Below are 22,233 nucleotides of genomic sequence, written 5' to 3'. Positions count from 1 at the left end.
GAGCAGCTGCAGCTCTTCCTGCAAAGCCCAGCGCCGCAGCTCTTGCACGGCCAAACCATTTTGCATCAGCAGGGATGCAGGGCTGGGTGGGTGCATGTTGCCCACCCAGGGGATAGAGCTGGTGTGATGTGAACTAGAGATGCCTGTGAAGAATGGTAATACAAATGTGTATTTCTTTCAAATGGAATATCAACTCTGGGCCAGATGCTGCTCTGGGCCAAAATTCTTAAAAATAACTAGGAGCAGGTTAAAGAGGTCAATCCTACACTAAATTCATCTTCCCTTACTTATTCTAAATAAGCACCCCATGCACCTTACAGTTTCTTTTTGAATTTTGATTTTTCCAATGGACTCACTTTTAAAAATGAAATTCAGGAATCAAATTTTCCCAAAACATTAAACTTCCTAGGCAACACACAGAGAAAAAAAGAACAGATCTAAATATATTATTACCCCACTTCAGACACATATCTGCAATTTAAAATAATGCCAACATCTGCATTTGAAATAAGTTTTACGTCTAATTTACCTTCTTTCAAAATGGCCTGTACAGTTTGCATGTGATCTTAAACAAAGTACAAAACGAGAACGGCTAATATTCACACCCAAACTGTACAGCCAATTTGTAAGTACTTTAAATTAATTGTTTCAGTCAAATACGGCTGCTTTTTTGACCCTGCTCTGTTATTCTAGCTAAAAAGGAAGGAGAAACCAAAGAAAGAAAGTTATATGATGCTCCAGTAATTTGCAATCCCTTCCCAAGGTGCCGTGCCAAGCTCGCTAGTGCTTCTTTGTTCGGGGCTCCAGCTGAAATGCTGCTGCAGGCCCACAAAAGTTATCTTACATATTTAGACAAGCTGCACACAACTGCAGCTGAAAGGTGTTTGATGGTGGTCTCGGGAGGGAGGCTGCCAGAGGAGGGACATGGGCAGCACAGGCTCCACGAACCTTTCTTCTGGAAAACTACAGACTTTGGTCTTTTATATCACACTTGGTCTCTACATTACTGCCTTCTTTTAATACTGCCAGGTTTATTTTGTTCGTTTTTATCCAGTTTGCATTTTATGCTGACTCCATTAACTAACCCCCTGTCACACAACCCCTTCCTACAAGTGTTTGAAATCAGTCTTAAAAATCTACCAGTGTCAGGAACACAAAGATTTCAACAACAACAAGACTAATGAAAACCAAAGGACTGTCCCACTGTCTGGTTCTCTGAGGGCTGTATTTCTCTTTATCTAACTGTTATTTAAAAAGGAAGAGACAAAATGGTCAAATCTTTCATTCTTTTTTTAAAATGTATTTCCCTGCCCTCTGCATTTCTTTTGCTCCAGCAATAATTTTGGCAGATTTTGCTTTGAGAGCTGTGAAGTTAATAGTGGGGGACAAGCTCCATAAAAGAATTCTTGTTATAAAAGGCTTTAGGTAGCCATTTTATTGTAAGAATTTCTTACTCCAGATTTATTTCTTTTCGATAATGAGTGACTTTGTTTTAGTATCAAAGGCAACTGAACATCCAGTAAATTTTACAACGTGTTTGCTTATTAAAATAACCAATAAAATTCCAACAAACAAACAAAAAATCAAACAACTGTAAATTAAAAGGTGACTTTCTATCTTACTCATCTGGAAAATGTGTGCTTGTCATATCTGCTTGACATTACAAGAATGAAGATGTGGTTTGGACAGTAACAAACAATGACACTAGTCAACCTCATCAGGAGACATGAAATAAAGGAATGACAATGATTGATGGCAGCTATTCATTTACAGATATTTCTAGAAAACTCCTCACTGGCCGGGCAAAGCAGGAGAAGTTTTCCAGGCTGCGTGGTGCCGGAATGCACCGCGGTGGTGGGTGACTGCGTGCCCACCACAACCCACCGCCCACTCCCAGGGGCAGCGGGGTCCCCTCTACCACTCACCACTATATGAGAGCTCACGGACACACTTGGACTGTGACTCGCTACAGAAACACCCAGGGAAGTGCCTGAGAGCCTCATTTTGTCCAGCTGTGTGGAGCAAGAGGCTTCACCAGCAAACACCGCTGTTCTGGAGGGGGAGAAACTAAACCCCCGCACCAGGAAATTGCCAGGTGGATTGTGAGTGAGCTGCTGGCAATGCTGGCTGGTGACTTACCAAGTCCCCTCCTCTCTGTGCACTGCGACATTGCCACCTCTGAGAAGTGAGGTGTGTGTGTGTGTGTGTGTGTGTGTGTGTGTGTGTGTGTGTGTGCGCACAGGGCTCTGCAAACCTCCTCCCCAAACCTCCTCCCTGCGCGGAGCTGCAGCCGCTGCAGCAGCCTCAACTCGCCTCTCACTGCAGAGCAAAGAGCTCTTTCTTTTCCCTTTCATATTATTCCATGTTAGAAGATAGTTTTAAATTTAATTGCCTGTTTATTTCTGTGGTTTATGGCTTTTTCCCTTGCTGTAAACAAATTCTTTTCTGCTTGAGTTACAATTTTAATAAATTATTATGAATGTTCCTGTAAATCACCAGACACACCAGGCACTGAACTGCACTCTAAGTTATCTAATGCTTGGTCATTAAATGAATAAGAATTTGTAGTATGAACTTACATAATTCCTTGTGTGGCAAGTTAAAAACACAGTTTTAGAACAACTATTTAGAGTACAAAACATTGTTTCACAGCATTTTTATAACTATTTAAAAATATTTTGAATTGGATGACTGCAGAAACCCGTGAATTTGTATTTCATAAGTTAGAGTCCCAGGCTTCTTAAAGCACATAGAAGTGATTTACAGGCTAGTTTTAAATTCATGCAAATTACGTGAGAACTGAATTAACATTTAATTCTGCATTCCTGCAATGAAGCATCTGCAAGTTGACAATACAGAAGACACAGCAGCGTTCTCATGATATCTCTAACTATCTAAAAAAAAATAAAGCAATTAAAGCACAAAACTAATAATCTAATAGGATAGCAATGCATAGTAGTGCAAATACATGTAATGTTGCCAAAATCAAGTTCATTCATTCATTCACTCTTTCTTTCTTTCTTTCAAAGTGGCAAAAATCTGTATTTCATTCAAATTAAACTTTTGTGCGTTTTTTTGCGGTAAAGTCTGATAAGAATCCTCTTTGGAAATCCAAACATTTAGAAAACAAAATAAAGAAAGAAAAAAGAAAGTGTCTGCTGAGAAGGAATTCTGCCTGCTATACCCAGGGGGATATTTGTACACACACGCACATACTCACACATTGGAAAAAAAGAAGAAAGAAGAAACAAAAGGAGCAAGAAGGAAAAAAGGAGTCTTGTTTGATGGCCAGGAGGGATGACACCGCCTGTTCCTTCTCATAATTGCATTCAGATACTCCGGATACATATTTGCCAGCTCTCATGACCCACTGATGCTATTCCCTCCTAAGGAAAGCAGACACTCCCCAGATATTAGAGAAGAAGCTTTTAACACCAATAAAGGATTTGTAGTGGGTGTACTTAGGACTGAACAAAGACTGAGGAGAAGCTATCTTACAGCACAAGTTTGGGCTTTTATATTTTTCAGAGTAGGTATTCCAGTGGGAAAAGGTAAAATAGCAATCCCCCTGGCTTGTGCTTTGACAAGCATGGCTTTGATTGGTGACTGAGACCCATGCTAAAACATTAATTTATGATAATTTGGGGGAACAGCAGCACCCCTCCATGACAAATGCATTTAGGTCTGAGCGGGCCAGCATCTCCAAATCCGGGGTGACCCAGAGAGCTGCCACTTGCTGCTGAAATCATCCCCTAATGAGTTTATGGGAGAGGGAACTATCAAACCTCAGGCTTGTTTTCAGAGGGCATGCGTGGAGGGGTTTTTGGGGGTCTCCTCTGGAGTCCTGCACCTTGTCTAGGTCTCTTGGGGTCTCCTGCCCTACCTTTCTACACCCTGAGGTGTCCATGGTTAGCCCCGCACTCTGGTGCGCTGCACCAAGCTAATCATCGGCACGGAGAGAAAGGATATTGTCAGAGTGCAAAATGATCTGTTTTCAGGCAGGAAGCAGTCAACTAGATGTAAATTCCATGAAACAAAAGAAGGTATTATTTACAGTTTTATTGTGATGTTAATTAATATTTACATCTTGGAATGAAAAATAGAAATGTTAATGATTGGCTTTACTAAGAGGATCACTTGATGCCAATGTGAAAGCCAGGGAGAGAAGGCAATTATGCAAACATCACATGCATCCCAATTTCAGTATGGAAACTTACATTTCAAACCTCAATTCAGGAAAATAACATGGAAAGTTTGTACTACAAAATCTAAACATGAGAAAGATTTAAGAGAAAAAAAAAAAAGCACATTGCATACGTCAGATAATCTAGCCTGATTATCTGAGCTGTGCTAGCTACAGGGAAGCACTTACCCTTGAGTCCAGCTAGAAGTTAGCAGGGTAAGAAGGAACAAACCAGAATAACATAAAGACTAGCAACAAGGCTCAGGAAAGCAGACAGGAGCCCTAACCTAGCAGCTAAATATTTGGGTTCAAGCAAAGAATGAAAAAGAAACTTAAATAAAATCAAACCAACCAAAAAGAAAACCACTTATAGCTGAAAATTTCTTAAGCAGCTCAATAAACCTCGCTACTTATTATGGGGGAACAAATCACCACAAATTCTCAAAACAACCAACTCTTTGTATATGGTGTGATTAACAGTTATTAAATATAAACAGACATTAAAAAATTAAATATAACCACAAGTGATACATAAAACAAGTACGGACCAATCTTTCATGTTAAAAAGAAAAGGGTTTCAGGAAAAAAAACAACGTTGAGCATGTTTGGGAATTTTGTTTGATGCATCACTAACACAGAACAAACAAAGATTGGCGCTTTCAGACAAGTGACCACTTTTATGAAGCTTAAATATTGCCAAAAGGTGTAATATGTATTGGCAGCATTATTGACTATAATACTGTGCATGGTTTCAACAGTAAACAAGAACAGTTTGGGTTTTTTTCTTTTATAATGCGAACACTGGAGAAAAGCACAGCTTTGCGTGAATGGAGTTTTTCTTTGAAATTGTAGCAAAACAAAAAAAAGCAAAACTTTTCACTCTAACAGGTATTGTTCACCCACATAAAAGGAATTGTAGAGTCATACAAAAATTAATGAATAGCAGGATCTATTTTTTTTTTTCAGTACTTAAACAGCAAATAAAATAAACTCCACCCTGGTTTGGAGCTGTCTGTTTGCTTCCAACTCAAGTGCTGCCATCAAACTGCGGATGAGAATTTGAGCGCTTCTCAAACTTTGTATCTACTAAGTCAAAAGAGGGGGGAACTAAGTGAATTCACTATTTCTCCCAAGTTTCCCAAAGAACAAGATATGTCCTTCCCAAGTTTCTGTGTGACAGACAGCTCCATGCCAGGCGTGGAGGGCTGGATTTTCTCTGCGTGTGCATGCATGCGCATGAGCCGTCTTGGACTGCTACGACATGAAAGCTGTAACAACAGTTACTCGTCAAATGGCTTAACATTTACTTCTTTGCACATCCTCATTCACCATAGCCTCTAATAAGCACAAAAAAAGAAAATGACAGGTATAAAGATAAATGTACAAGAATGTTTCGCAAAAGTCCTTACCTTTCTGCAGGTAAAAAAAAAAACAAACAAAAACAAACCCCAAACCAAAACACCCAAGCCAAAAAAACCCAATAACAAACCAAGACCCTTTTAAAAATGCAATACTTGATATGTTTGAATTTCAAGACTGAAGGAGCTGAGATATGTATTTGTGCATTTAAGAGTCCCGACAAGCCATCAGAGCATGCATGACTCACTCCTGCTTTGGATTATTTAACTGCTGCACCCAATGACTTTTGCAATGAGCATTGCCATGTACAGACATTGAAATATGAAAAATGAGCAGCCTTAGCTGTTGAGATGAAGGTGTACTATGGCATGTTGCCCTACTCCTCTTGTAGGATGTGCACAAAAACCTGTCAGAGGAATCTAGATTCAAAGGAGGACGAGGAGGAGGAAGGAAGACCAAGGTCAAAACACACTAGCCCAGAGGATGCTGAGGTAGCAAGTCATCATCGAACTGATGGACTGATGAGCAGACTAGTTTCTCTCTTCCAGGCTTTGGCACAACACAACCAAGAGGGTTTCCCAGTGCTTGCAGCAAAAAGGGGAGCCTGAAGCTGCCCAGCTTCTGGAAAAATACATTGTGGGTGGAAAGAGGGTGGTGACATTATAAAAAGCAAAATGATCCAGATTTGGAGCTGGCATTAGCATGAGAACAAGTGAGAGAAACTGAGGTCAGATCCTGACCCCCTTGGATGCCCTGGAGGAACCAGGGAGTGAAATCTTGGCTGTTTTCACTAGAAGCAAGGATGAGGGATCCCTGCCTCCTGGCAGGTGAGTGAGATGGAAAAACAAGGTCAAACCTGTGGCATTTCTCTAGCTCTGAGCACAGTCAGGCTGATAGAATCTGCAGGACTACGAGCAGCACAAGGCTCTGATGGATGTGCTGGGCTGTGGGTAGATGCAGAGAGGACTCCTGGGCTCAGCTACTGACCTCCCTGCTTCTTGTCAAGGGCTAGACAAGCAAGTTGCCCTTTCTCCACCCCGGGTACTCTAAGCAGAGGGGTTCAGCTCTCCCATGCACACAGTGCTTGGTTGTGCATGGAGACATCACACTCAAATGTCTGCAGCCCTGGGCATTCCCTTTTCCTCCTCAAATTCCTGGCAGATTTTGCTACAGTTGCTATGATGTGTTTGGGAACACAAGCCTTACCTTTGCCCACCAACATATTGGTGTGACAAACTGAAAACTCTGTAAACATCAGGAATCTACCCAGCAGAAAAAATTCTCCAGGCCTGATGGCTGCAGGGATGGGAAACGACTGAAGGGAAAGGTGCTTCCCTAGTTTGATGTTCTCTGTTCTCATCTTACTCCACAGGAATCATGCTGGGATAAGCAGGAGTGTATCCTCTGTGCACCAACCCCACAGCTATGAGCATCCTTCAGCATCACTTGTTAGGAAAAGGGAGCCACAAGCAGCATCCCTCTGCTGCTCTCCTTTGCTAGGCTTTGAAGGCTTTCAGCATGTAAAATAGCAGCAGTAGAAGGACCTATGCCTGCTATTTCCAAGAATTCTTTGATGAAACACTCTGGGCAGAGGGACATAAAATCTCTGGGACACAGTCTCAGGTCAGCACAACTCAACCAGGCTAGAGGCTAATTACAGCCAGTAAATGTCCCACTTACAAGAGGCCAATTCCTACCCCCCATTTTGGCTTTCTGAGAGGCGCCCTTCCTTCCCAACCCCAGTTCTTTACACCTTGCACTCCCAAAGTCAGTGACCTGACTGGGATGAGGAGGATGAGGGCCACTGAAATTGAAACACTCACTGCACGTTTACCATGCTGCATCACACTACATCTCACTCACAGCAGTAGCAACGCAAGACAGAAGGGAGGCCAAAATATGCAGGCATGTTGAGAGTACAAAAAATTAAAAAGCATCAAGCAGAGGTTTTCTGCTGTAACATTGGTTGTATAGCCGTATGTCTTGCACTATTGTTTTCTATAAACACCAACATGAAAAAGTCAAACAAATATAAAAGATGGTTAAATGCTATTGACAAGCAAAGGGCAGATTTTCTGAGTTCCTCGTAACAATATACTCCATAACTGCTTTACAGAGACTATTTTAAAATGTTAAAATCTGCTTTAATTAGGAGAATTCTTTAAGATTTACCACTTTTCCTTACTTATATTTAATGATACAATTCTTAATTTTTGCTGAAGCTAACAAGAACTGCTGTATGTTACATAACAAAGGGGCTGCAGACGTGTGATTGAGACCTTCAAGGAAAATGAGTGAGGAGGCATTTGTGTGGTTTATAATCAAATTACATTTGCAAGACAAAAGAAATTGCTCTAAATTTCAAATGAAGCAAACTGGGTATAACTGCACAGGACATGCAGCATAGCTACGACTTAAAAGATGATTGCTCTAAATTCACATCTAACTGGCCTGCAAAGCAACCTGTTAAAAATACCATATGTTTTCCTACAGTTGAATATTCAACAGGAGACCTCTTTTTGTGTGTGCATTTCATACTTGCAAGATTTGCACCTGTAGTTCTGGGCACGTGATGCATTTGATAGACAGCTAATGGCACTAATGAATCACTCTGATCTGGGTGTGCAGTTTATTGTGTGGGGGTAAGACGCGTGTCTGTGAAAAGCAAGCTGGGTCTCAGGCTCTCAGATCTCAGTCTCTCTCCTCCATCAAGTATTGCACTTTAAAATACCCATTGACAAGTTCCCCAAGGAATATTGTTTCTTGGGTTTGGTTGTGCTAAACACAGAGGTTAACCGCTTCTGGATCTACTGATGTAAAAAGCAGCTTAATGATAATGAAAAAACATTTCATTTTGAAATCAGAAACATGTGCGCGAATATTGATCAGTGCAGAAAATCTTTCCATCAAAGACTTCTGCTTTCTAGGAGAACTTATTTACTTACAAAATTGAGAGATTGGGGCGTCTATCTGGGGTACATTTCCTCCTTTAGCATTTAGCTTTTGCACTTGGGTAGGCGGTACAGGTTTGTGAGACTGGCCGGTGGCTCGGTACATGGCTTGGACCCACAGGATACGGTCCTGTTCATCGTCACTTGCAAAAATCACTGTGTCTCCTTCCTTCACAGCATTGAAGAACGTTCTGCCGCCATCCAAACCTGGCAGGAAAGGAAGTGACAATGCAGTTTCACAGACTTTGAGGTCAGCTAGGGGATCTCCCCAGTTGCCCACCCCACCACTGCTTGGGTGTCACCTCAGCCAGCTCCATGCTGCTCCCAGCTCAGTCCCCTCCCCTGCATCAAACTCACCTGAAAGACAGCTCACCATCCTGCACTCCAATTACTAAAACATGCCCTGACACTCTTGGATTAATTGCTTCTCTCACCTACAGCCCCATCTGTGCAGGTCCCATGTGAGTTGCAGCACTGGAGCCCAATTAAAAATGGGTTTTGAAGGGATGTGGTGGGAGGTTCCCCATTAGACTGAATGCATCAGTGCTTACAGCGCACAAAAGGTGCTTGGATGATGCCCTTATTTCTGCCTTTGCCCTGTTTTGGCACACATCTTCCCATCTCCATAACATGACTGTTAACCTGGAATAAAGGTCTTGACAACCAACCTACTGCGCCTTTCTTCGTCTCCTCTGGGGATACCCTTATCCAGGGCATGGGGAGGATCACCACACTCAGTGTGTTGCCCCACTGAAATAAAAGTCTACTTGGACCCTCCTCCACTTGGAGAAGGGTCTCACCACTCAACAGGTACCTCCAAGTACCAGCCCTTTTTGTCCCTGCCCCTTCCACATGCTGATATCCATCAGAGAGAGAATGGGGCAAGCAAAAGTGCTGGCTTGGTCCTATAAATATTTTCTACAACAAAGACAGGCGTAGCTGTTAATCTTTAATTTAGGGAATATAAACTGAAGGCACGGGTTAGAATCACTACTCAGTTTGAGCATTCAGTTCACAATCAAATTTCATTGGGATTTACACGTTTAATTCACTTAGGCTCCCCAGAAGAGACGAGTCTTTCTCTCCTCTGGTGCAACTCTTAGCACAGTTCCTTGGATCTATTTATAGTAAAGTCATGCATAGCTAATGATCAGTATAAACACAAACATATTTAGAATAATGCTGATCACAGTTCAGCTGCAGGCAGGGAGAGAGAGAGAGAGAGAGAGAGAGAGAGAAGACTCCTGTTGGGGAGCTGCACGCGTGGTGAGCCAAGCACCCGCGGGCACAGAGCGACCCGCCAGCCCCGTACCTGGCTGTGGGTCCGTGTAGTCCACAGTGTATCCGTCGAGCTGCAGCAGCTCTTGAGGTTCAGCTTTTTTCTCCCGGTAGCTGCACATAGCAAATGTATATTGGCTAACCTGAAGGAAATCACAAAGCTAAGATGGCACCGGGTGGTCAGCACAAGGCAATCCAAAGCGCTTACAAACGCTGCGCGCTGACAGCATGTTTGCAGGGGCTGGGGGTGGTGGGGTAATTTTGACGGTCATTGCCCATATGAGACAGACTAAACTTTTTACCAGGCTTCTGCAAATACCTCTCTTTACACACCCTGCTGCGGCAGGCATCTAATTCTCCACATCAGTACATACAGCGGTTTAATCTCCTCCAAAGGAGGAAGCTCCACGGTTTATAACCCTCTATCATTCATCCCCAGACAAGTGCAAGAGTGACACCCTGTCACAAACAATGTGAGCTAAATTGCTAGGTGCCAGTCATATTAAAGCAATCTTAAGATCCCACTGATCTCGGCAGTTGTTGTCATCAGTGCTGTAAATGGCAGCTCTCACTCCTCTGAGGTACCATCTGCATGACACGATACATTCAATGTCAAGCTCTTGACGGAAGCCGACTCAGCTGCGGGGGCTCTGCCAGGCTCCCGAATCGCCTTTAGGAGCCCATCAGGCCGCATCAAGACCCCGCGTGTACTCGGCGTGCTGCGATCTGGATGGTCGGCGAGAGGCTTGTCCAGGGAGGAGGAGAGGAGAGGATTCTCCGTGCCCCAGGCTAGGAACTCACGGGAAAATTTACTGTCAAATGATTTCAAATGACTTTGTTAAGGTTGTGTCACATCCTGGACGCCTGACGTAATTTTATTCGTCTGGACATTTTCTTGACCTCTGGAGGAAACTTTTAAACTCTGGTGGGTGGCAAAGAGTCGCGCTCGTCATTTTTTGGAAGTTGGGAGACATCCTGAAAGGTGGGAGCATGGCTGGGCTGAGGGTTTTGCCCTCTAACTCCAGCCAAATCTCTCGGCTACAAAGACACATGCAGCACTTATTTTGGTGACATCTATCACTAATAAAATGTCATTTATCTAAGTCGGGAGACCCATCTACTGGCACAGAGTCTCCCAGCCACCGCTCAGTTTATTGCTGCCCTCTATGGGTTTCTGCTCACTGCCAGCCTGCTCCAGCAGCCCTGCCTGCACCGTGCCTTCCTCCAGGAACAGCTCCAAGAGCCACCTAAGAATAAACCCTATCATTAACACATTTGTGGGAGTAAGACTAAAAGTGATGCTTTAAGCATCTTGCATCCTCCTTAAAACTACCAGCACTGATGAAAGATTGACAAGTAACAGACCAATAGCAGGAGCACACCAGTGCATATTCCATGCTCTGAACTTTGCATGCCTACCATCGTACCGGCAACACAAAAATTAAAAAGATTAACAAGAAGAAATCTAAAAATAACCCAGTGCCCCACAGCACAACATTCAGACTCCTGCAGTGTTCATTCAGTTGTACTTGCAGTATACTGCTGCCATCTCCTGGAGAAACTTTGGAATGTACTTGATTAATGGCAAACTCCTGGAGATCTCATCTGAGAGGTAAGGATTTGATTTCCCTGCGTTAGACAGCCAGAACTTCAGAGACTGCGTGATAAATTCAATTCCTGAAATAAGTAAGTGCTAATTACGCTGATGTTGATTGAAAACATTAATACCACTAATGGTATTTTTTGCTTCTCCTCTATGCTCTACAGCAACAGGTAAAATTCATTCAGTAGTTCAGCTGCCGCTTCTCTGACCCGAGGTCTGAACTTCAGGCTCTTCTTCATATAAAAGTAATTCCGCTCCTATTTGGACCCAGAAAATACTCGTCATCCCTATCAAATAGCCAACCATACCAACACAGCAGTAACACTCAGAGTTTGTACTTCTCACGTTAAAGGTCATAAAAGGCAGATGTAGACTGTACGCTCTGGTGGAGTTATGCTGGGACAGAGGTCTCTCCTGTTAGCATGCACATGATTTCCTTTAAAGAAGAATCTCTACACTGTTAGTAGAAGAGACCTGTAAGACAAACCTACAACTTGGTCTATAACATGTGGTGAGCCAGGGCTCACCTGGGTTCACCTCATATTTCTTTCTCTACTCACACAGCTCAAGGGCAAAGCCCAAGCTCAGGAATGCTGCAGAGCCTGCTGGCACGAGCAGGCTAGGATCAGGCTGGAAGGAGGACACGGCTATCGATGGCCTCTGGAAGAGGTGCCAGCTGTGCCAAGTAGAGTGCCTGCACCTCAACAACTCAAGATACTGACTTCAAGGACTGGCTAACCAGCCTGTGTGCCCTATCCTGCTGCCCAAAGCATTTACTGCTTGGGGTCAGAGAGAAGCTGGTGCCACGGCTACTAGTGCAACATGGCTCCTTCCATTTACAAACAGTGGTAAAGCAAAACCCAAGAAAATGAGATTCTAGAAGACTCGGTATGTCATGGTTATGCTTCACTGCTGAACAGCACTGTAGGGTCAAGCGGAGATTGCAGTTGCCTTTCATCAGTCCTCTAAAATGTTGTGCTTTACAGAGCCTCCTTTATGTAGAAGCTCAGAAGTGGCCAGACAAGTGAAACAGTTAATAGCACAAATTAATCTTACAGCCTGCTGAGTTCACACTGAACCATAGCTGAGTATGAGAGCGAGAGAGCAGATGGGACGGGCAAGATGAATGGTTTGAGTAATTGGAAAAAACACAGATACAGAGAGGAAACTGAAGGAAGACAGAGGAAAAATCTCTGCCCAGTGAGGGACAAACTCTCAAAGCAGCTGGGATTTCATCCAGGGACTCGATGAGGGCCAGAAAAGGAGCATCTAAGGAAGCTGAACTGAGAGAAACTAAAAGAAGGGAACTAATCCAAGGCAGTCCTGGCTGGTTCATTACAAAAGAGGGAAAATGCTTTGAGAAGTAATTTGAGACAAAAGAACATAAGGAAAAGGAAGTGGGGGAAAAGGGAAAAAGACAAAGAAATTCAGGAAAGGGGAAGAAGACAGCGGGAGACAAATGCCAAAGTTCAGTATTCCCAGGCTGCTAAATTAAATCTGACTTTCTTGGCACTTGACCATATTCTGTCACCAGCTATATAATCCAACTGATTAATAAATACAGTAGATATGCATTAACCAGTCCTGACTTCGTCCTTGTTTCTCCACCAGAGACTCCTGCTCTAGCGAGCACTGCTTTCCCCAGGATCCTGCTCAAACCTGTTAATTGTCATGCCTCACACTCTGAGCTCAGTCATTCGCCTCCCCCTTTCTCACTGTTGACACAACGCCGCCCTACTTGGGTTAAATTCTTAAATGGACCTTTCCTAGATTAACAGCATGCATTTTGTCCCAAGGGAGAGAAACCGTGCGAAGATACTGCCAGCTGTAATACAGCTTTACACTTTGATGGCAGACTCTTGTCCTCTGGTTGCAGCTGTATGTTGCCTCCCGAGCCCTTTCCTGACACAAATGAGCAGAGGAAATGATCTAGCTTAAAGAAAAAAAAAGTGAAAACAACATAGATTTCACATCTCAGCACATCCATTCAGCTCTAAAAAATTGCACATAGCAATTGTCCCAACTTCTCTCTTCAAGCAGGAGGTGTGTGTGCTCTCCTGGGGTAGGGCTGTGTGGTGGGAAGGTGTCCCATGTGAGCATGGATGGGATGTGCAGGACCTATCGCAGGCAGATGTAACAGGCTGTGGCATCTGTTTAACCAGCAGTTTCCAGACATTTTGTATGTATCATCATACTCAAGATTTCTCAAGAATCACCACTTATGCCTAGTTCTCAGCAAGGGTCTAACAGAAAACATGATTTAATATGATTATGGGGACCAGCCAATGGATCATTTACCTTGGCTTGAGGACCACAGTCTAGGACTGCTGGTGTGCAACACTGCAATTCTGCTGAATTATTTTCAGATTCTGGTGGTTATTCAGAGTTACTGAACACTTACTTCATTTCAATTTATCCCGAGTCAGCTGAGTTTTGCTAAAAGCACGAACTGTCACTGTTAGTCTAAATTATACTGAGTTTAGGGAGTCTGTCACTAGAACAATAGATCCAGGCGTAGACACTGCAACTGGTTTTAATCTGTAGAGAGTTGATCTGGTTCCAACAACATTCTGCAAACACCATCAGACACAATCAGCTGAAAACTGCTTCAAGCTACACAGCAGACATGTCATCCAGGTACCATGGAGTGTTACTTCCCATATGCTGCCAGAGCACAGAAATGGGGTTATGACAAGAGAAGAACAGATTCAGTCTGAAATCTCAGTGTAATTAATTCACTTGCCCTTAAGAATCATTATAAGAAATTTCTATCGCAAAGCCAGCAAACCCACCAGAACCAACCATGGTGTTGCTGCCAGTACAGCACGTTAGACCTTGCAAAGAATTAATATAAGCTCTGTCAGCTATCAAAAATCCCAGCCTTTGCATGATCAAGGGTCTAACTGGCAAACTGGCTGAAATTTGTATGCTGTGCTCAGGCAGCTGATACAGCAACTTAGGGAACACTTAAAACATCTGCGATGGATGTACATTTTCTTTCCTAATCAGTCATGGAGAACTTTGCCCTAAATAGCTCCATTGCTTTTGCTTACCACTGCCACTGGCATTACGGTTGCCTTTACGAAGCATTTTCCTCACTTGTGATGCTGCCGACCATTTCCATCCAAGCTCAGGGCCATATTCTGCCATCACTTTCACACTGCATATCTCAGGATTTAAAATTAGGCAAGTAACGAGTCTCTGCCATGTAATTTACATCTAATCAGTATTCTGCTCTTCTGCTGCTCATCTCGAAGGGTGTCTACGGGAAGGGTGGGCAGCATGCAGAGAGGACTGCGATTCATTTGGAAGAGAAAACTAACCCCTCTTAATGCATGAATCCGTGCTGGAGGAGCACACACACCAGCTCTGCCAGCCATGTCACGCTGTAAACCTTCCTCGAGAGGTTGAGCCAAGTCCACCCAGCAAGGCAGGTGCTGGAGAGGTGAGGCTCAGGTTTAGAAATGGTACAAAGGAACTGCTCACACCCACTATACCCAAACAAATCACTCCACTCCTGTATAACCCTTGCAGCTACACAGACACAGAAGGTGCGAGGGATTATTCCACCCAAATTACAAGGCAGTTATTGCTCCTTTCCCCTTCTCCCCAGGGCTTACACAAGCCAAGTAGCAGTGGAAGCGTTCCCAGCAGAGCTCCTTTTCCTCCATACGCGCGCAAAGCCTCCGTTCATGCCGGCGAGGCATCGCTGACACAAAAGAGACAAACTGCCATCAACACCTTCCTCCCTGGTGCCGCCCATGCAGTTTGGCACCTTTGTGCCTTGTTTAAATGGTTATGAAGAGTTTAAGTATTTATTACCACGAATTTCCTAACTGCTGGTACCAAAAGGCAGAGTGGTACCACCCAATAGCACTGAAGGTATCGAGGTTGTGTCCATTTGAAATGGGGAGAGAGGGGCAGGAGAGGGCACAAGACCAGGAGGAGGAGGAGGTTACTCTGCAAAGCAAGCGGAGAGGAGACAGGGCTGCAATAGAGGATGTTACAGGTAAAGGACAGAGACAAGGGATCAGAAATGAAATATTCAGTTATTCATCCAAATTCAGCCTTGACCTCCTGGCATTGTCAAGGACTGACCAGACCCCTATATCCCAAAGGGACTTTATGCTTTGGACGCCATCTCTCAGCTCTGCTGCAGGCTGGTGTGGACGAGCGAGCTCCTGAAAGAGGGGCTGCTCCTTGTCCATTCTCTACATAACAGAGCCAGTTCACCTTCCTGTGGGGGTTATTTTCTGTCTGTGGTTTAGCAGAGTTCAGAGCATCCTGGACATCAACACCTTTACTGCCAATCCCTGCTCGTATCAGCACCCATCCTTTGCATTGCATGAAAAGCAAATGACAAACATACGGACAGCAAAGTATTTTTATTCCATCTTTATTGCCTGCTGACATGTTCAATATGCTCAAACTACATCTGAGGGACTGCATAGAGAGTGTTTCTTGTTTATATTTGATGTACGGCAGAACACTTTACATTGCACCAAATGTTGAGCAAACGGTAACATAACAGAGAAGCTGCAGTGGCAGCTGGAATTTCTGAGGTGGGCTAGAGAGACTCTCTGGGGGCAAAAGTCTGCTCATCTTATTCAAATGAATTGCTTTTCTGGCCAAATTCTGCTCTGATATGCCAACTGACGAATACAGACCTAGTAACATGAGAAAACATGGAATAACTCTGAGAGCTTTGATTCCACAGCAAGCTGAAGAATATATAGCAGCTGAAAACTAGAGAAGCAAATGCAACCACACTGAACGGCCAGAAGAAAGGCTCCTTACGAGACAAGGGAATCCACATCCAAACCTGCAAAACCTTGCACAGAAGAGTATCAACAGATTTACTCATGGGAGAAACCATGTCAGGAAAGATGATTCTCTGCTTTGGAGAATCCTTGTTCACAGGAAAAAAAAATTGAGAACTTGGTCTAAAAGGACTGAATTGTCTTTCAGGGAAAAGCAATACCGATTGCTCTACAGGTAATCACAGACTGCCACAGCACTTCTAACTTCATTTCAGAACATAATAAAGGAAACATACAGAGAAAAGCAATCTCTCAATCCCTGCCAAAGAACAGGGTCAGTGCATAAAGTTTCCAAAAGGAAAGAGGGATGAAGGTATCTCCTGTGGCTGCTCTACACTAACTCGCCCATCTCTGTGGTCATTTTGACCCCATGTGGAGTCCAAAACGAGCACTTAACCTGTCCCTGCTGATCACATTTGTTTATTGGACTAGGTACTCAACAGGTCTCTCCAAATAGCCTCTTACTTATATGGGTCATGCACATCATAAATCCCCTTTACTTCCTAAGGATGGATTTTCTTATCTGCCCCACAATTTAGTGCTATGGAAGCCAGCAGCGATGGACAAATGGGGAATGAACGCAACTAAGTTTCCTACTGAGACAGCTGAACTTGGAGCAATAATTAACACAAACCAAACTAGCCAGTTTACAGTAGGTGAGTTAGGACCAGAGAAGCCAGCTGTGTAAGGTGAAGATGGACTGCCTGGACTCCTGCCCTTACCAGCACAGGACAGCCAGCACACAAGCACGCTCCATGCCACCTGTGGAGCCTGGTGCACCTGGTTTACACCATCTCTGTTCTTACATAGAGGTGAAATCCCTGCTCCTCTGCAGCAGACCTGCCATCTGGTTCAGTAGCAGCAGGATTTCACCCTTTGACTTGATCACATTAGGTCTGTGCTGGCACAAGATCTCAGTGGGATCCCACATTATTTCATCAGAGCATATCTGTGTTGCTTTCATACAGGACTCTGCACAAAGCTTTTATATCTCACAACATAGCCTGGGAGTCCAGAGAGAATGAAGAGAAAGATGGACCCAAGAGGACTCTGTGGCTTTCTCAGGTTGGTGTGAGATGGATCACTCACACTGGGGCCACACGCAGTGGTTCCAGCTGCCACTGGAAGGTGAGGGAAGATCTAACACACAAAGTATTGACCAGATCTTTTTAGGTCACAGAGGACATTTATCTGTTTCCTTGAAATTCTTAATCATGGTCAAATACACAGGTCTACTGAAACTGGGGGGGCAGAACGTGAAAGAAAGAAAAAAGGGGAAAAGGAAGACACTGCAAAATGATCAATGAGAGCTGTAGACAATGGGAAGCAATAATGAATGTGAAGGCAAGATAAACATCAAGAACAATATGTGACTCTCATGTAGCCAGTGATGAAACTTCTGTAGATTTGAGTGGGCTCCAAATTTAACCTGGAGGCTCAGAAAGGAGCATCTACAAGCAAGAACCTCCAGCCAAGACAGACTGAGCTTCCTCCTCACCTCACTAATTCCTCACTAAAATTGATTCACCATTTCATCAAGCATTCAGGTGCATCTGGAAACTCACAGCTGGGATATCCTTGAAAATGTGTATATGCTTAGAAAAAAATCCATGACTTAACAGACACCCTATAGAGAACCACAGCTCAGCATCCATCACGAGGCACCAAAAATCACCAGAGGAAAGACTTAAATATTTCATGTTGTGATTTAAGATCACTTCTAGTTACATCTGTTACCTGGACCAGGACAAAGAATCGTTTCTTCCATCTCTTCCAAACATTTTTACCAATGGCCCATAAATACCTAGGAGAAAAGAACAGGTGAATTCATTACACAAGTAACTATCTGTTGTTCTCTTGTTTTTCAGTGTCTTTTCTTTACACCTAGAAAATGAAGTTATTGCATGAGCAGGAGTAATTACAAGACTCTCAAGCCCAGCAGCATTCACAAATGTGTTTATTTCTAGCCTGAACAAATATCCTGTAAAGAAAGTGACACAAAAAGCTTCTAAAGACTCGACATTACACAGTATTAATTCTCTCTTTCCCTTTGTCTTTCTCAACTTGCTCATAATTTGAAGCACTTTGATGCCAGGGAATAGATACAACATGGTGAGATGGGCAAAGACTACATTTGCAACGGAAGAATTAAGGGAGAGAAATCCCTAATGTTAATTTAAGACTTCACAAAATCCTTTGGCTGAGGGGAGTTGCCAAACAGAGGGACACTTTCTACACCAAACCCAGTACTCAGGATCCAGTATCCATGGACTGACTAAACAGGACATTTTTTTGAACAGTTGAATTCCTAGAAATTGATTGGCTACAGATCATTTAAGCAAACTGAATAATTTCTCAGCAAGAGTGAATTTACTGTTTTCTAGAAAGGAAGAATTAACTTTTAAAATTAATGTCAAAATAAGCATTTAATCTCTATGATGAAGTGGCCACTGTGACACAGACACTGGCAAAACTAGTGGCAGCACCACGCTAATAATAAACACAAGGATATTATTCAGCATTAGTATGTTTTATGTATAATTAAATTACTTTATTTCTGGCTCAAGAAATAGAAAAACACTTCATTTTTGGTTGTGGTAGGGGTTCCTTATGCCAAAAGAGATCCAGCATACTCCTGATGAATGTTTAAGCCACAAAATTCCAAGTGATGCCGATGTGGGCACTGAGTCCTTGGCTAGTCCAAGAATAGGGTAATAATTGTCCTTTTTGCTATTGCTGCTAATATCAACAGAAAGACAACCTCAGTTCTGGTAGCAAGCTGATGTTATAAACCTCAGAGTTTTAAGCAGCATCATTTAAATCAAATGTTAGTTGAAGAAAGCTTGAGAATGGCCCTGCTGTCATGTGCAGTCAAGGAAACAAGCAGGACAGGGAATCTGTCTTCTCTGGCTTTTGGTGCCTGTGATTGTGGTGGAAAAATTAAGCTTCACACGTGGCTATTGGCTCTGATCTCATCAGCAGAGAAGACAGGAGGAAGAGGAATTAAAGAGGATGAGGGATCTAAACCACGAATAATGGATTGAATCTAACAAAATGCTATGAAAATAAAAATGTACTGACGTCATTTTTAAAACACCAAAAACATACTGGAGAAAGAGTTAACCCAAACAATGACTTTCCTGAACATTTTCAATTTTTTATCACATCCTCAGCTCTGAGGGAAGCCTTGTCAATGGCCTTAGCTAGATCTTCCCAAGGATGATCTTTGTAACTGTATGAAGGTGGAAGCAGTCAGGGACCTCTCTGGCCCCAGAGACTCTGACACTCACTCCTGGAGGGAAGAGGTTTCTCTTTTAACCTTCCAGATCATTAGTCCTGCTCCAGGCAACTGCTATTTAGTTGTGTTGTATATCTCAGTATAAATAATGGCAATCACACTGGGGTTTATTTCAAGCAGAACGTGCACTGCACTTGTGGTTCTGAGCAGCGAATACAAGAAAACAAAGAATAACTTAGAAAATTATATTATTCTCAGCAAGAGAGTTGGGCAGTTCACCTACTATTTCTTCACAGGAAAAAGCATAACTAGCAATTTCCTGATGAATACTGTTTAAAATTTAAACTGTTTAGCTCATATGGATTAAAAAAGACTATGCTAAGAATATGGAAAGCGCACTAAAAAGGACTGAACTAATGCCATTTTTATATTTATCTTTCTCTTTCACCTCCTGTGAACTTGAGAAAAAGAGTTTCTCTTTCAGAATCTTAAAAAAAAGAGAAATTTCCTAATGCACACTCAAAACAAAATGAGTTCAGAGGGAGACAAATGTTTACCCAGAGTGCTTCATGTTTTGAGGCTTATCCATTCGCACAGCAAGCTTGATCTTCAGGTCTTGATCTGGGCAGTTTTTGGAAACAGTCATTTTGTGCCACTCTGACTGCTTTGGGCTATTAGGAGTAGGATGGAGAACAACCTGTAAGAATTAAAACCAACAATGTTAAAGAGAAAAACTGTTCACAAAACAGGGTTTAATGGGGAACAGAAACACATCGGATGAGCTATTTTTGACCTAAAAGTCAGTCTGGATATGTCTATTCACATCAGCGAGGATGGACAGCTTTTTACTGCTTTCTTAAAGTACATTTTATTATTTTGGAATTAGGTCATGTATTCTTTGGTTCCTCTATCAGCTCATGGAGCTGTGCAGACAGAACCTCATTATCAGCTCCTGTCATTTATGGAAAGATCGTGGTAAACGAATTTGCAACTGTCCAGGTAAATCAGTCTAGACATGATGGTGGACTGATGTGATTAGCAAAGCAGCAACAAGTTTTTTTGCCGAGATTGCCCACTGCAATCACCCACTTTCAGACTTGTACAACCTGGACAACCTCCAGCCTCCCTGACACCTCCCACGTGAGGTGTGCTGTTTTCAGGGCTCAAAAACCTCTACCTACAATGGTTCATCTACTGCTATTATCAAGTTGTGAGAAAGCTGGCTTGATTATTTACTGTGATGACTGGATAAAGTAGGCAACAGGTAGGCTGCTGTGTCTGACTGTGCTATGACAGCAAATCAAATCTGCAGCGAGGAAATTATGGGAGGGTCTCCAGTAGGGGTAACACCAGTGACTGCAGATGAACACAGTGCAAGTGCTTGGCTCAAACTAACTGAAAGGCTGCAAGAGGCTAATAATCTTTCCTGATCATAGCTGTGCTTTTCTCACTCCTTTATTACCGCTGCTAAGCTGAGCAGCTCTCTCAGAGAGTAAGGTACAGAGTATTCTCCCAGAGCTACACCACACCAACCATTTTCTTCTGGTGTTTCCATATGTGTCCTTTTAGGTGGTCTAACCTTCTTCCTCTTCCACCTTTTGTCCTTCTGATGCTTTCACTCTCAGAGGTGACTTTGCCTGGCACAAATTCATTCAAATTTCCACTCCTATGTAGTGAGATGAATCTCCTTTAAATCCATCAACCATTATGCATGCAAATTGTTTTACAAATGGCAGTGTTCACCCTCGTTAAATGATGTGCTGCCATCACTCATTCCTTGCTCATGCTTTGTTCATGCTCCTGCCAAGCTTCTGCCCAGACTATAATCTTGTATTCCTCTGCTCTTCAACTTTACTGCTGATGCAACAACCTAGGGGCTGTTTTCCTCTAAAATATCCTTGACACTATTACCCTCTGATGAATAACTCTAAAACTTACTTTATTGCCTCCTCTAAAGCCTGAGGTAAATATCAGTAGATTCTCAAGTTCCCCCTTATTCATTAATGTTATTTATCACTTCTTTTATTGAATTGCTTTCTCTGGCAAGAATCTGAAGCTGTTATTAGTCACATAGATAACTGAGTATAACCAGTCTGTACTGCATCACTCTTGGAAAAAAATACATTTAAGCAAATCCTGAAGATGAGAAGTGAGTTCTCTGTACGGGGTGGGGGGTGTTGGAAACATTAAGGACCCAAACTGAGCAGTACCCAAGGAATCCCACTTCAAGGCAGGTCATGCAAGCACATACACTTGAGCTACCACATCTCTTAGTGAGGCAGCCGCCACTCAAGGTGTTTGGGATGCTCTCTACTTTGATTTCTAACTCTTTTTCATCAAAAGGCACATAAACTTTCCTCAGTGGTGTTGTAATTCACAGCTCTTCCCCTCCTTCCTCTCAGTAGATGAAGTATTGGCATGGCTGAAATCCATGGGAGCCCTGCCACTGGCTTCAATAGGGCCAGGATGTATTCCCATGCCTTTAGCTGCCCATCCAGCAGGCTGTAAGGCTTGGGAGCATTTTTCAGCTCTCCTTTGGATAAAAGTGGTGAGCTGAGGATTGGCGTCCGGTTGCCAATTTAACGCTCGCAATAGAAAGTGGGCATTGTACCCGCCTGGCAGAGCACAAAGCCACTGTTCAAAGGGCGCCTGAGCAGGGGTGTTTTGTGTATAAAACCTGCTTCCCTCCTCTCTCCATGCAGACAGGTTCCTGCCCACTCCAACAGCTAAACCAGGGGCTTAACACGTTCCCGGTTTCATTGTTACAGTAAAGAAGAAATCTTGATGCAGCCTGAGCAGAC

General features: G+C 43.1%; 1 protein-coding gene across 1 annotated transcript in view; it reads right to left on the bottom strand.

Annotated features, from left to right (window-relative positions):
- Positions 1-22,233, bottom strand: part of CADPS (calcium dependent secretion activator) — a 211,082-nt gene that overhangs the window by 89,384 nt on the left and 99,465 nt on the right. Inside the window, 4 exon segments of the mRNA XM_032699168.1 lie at positions 8,488-8,700; positions 9,806-9,914; positions 17,932-17,998; positions 19,990-20,129. Of these exon segments, the coding sequence (XP_032555059.1) occupies positions 8,488-8,700; positions 9,806-9,914; positions 17,932-17,998; positions 19,990-20,129 (529 nt within the window).

Source organism: Chiroxiphia lanceolata, chromosome 11 (assembly GCF_009829145.1).
Source record: "Chiroxiphia lanceolata isolate bChiLan1 chromosome 11, bChiLan1.pri, whole genome shotgun sequence".
Classification (NCBI taxonomy): domain Eukaryota; kingdom Metazoa; phylum Chordata; class Aves; order Passeriformes; family Pipridae; genus Chiroxiphia; species Chiroxiphia lanceolata.
The sequence above is the reverse complement of the archived record's forward strand: the minus strand, read 5'-3'. Positions and strand labels throughout refer to the sequence as shown.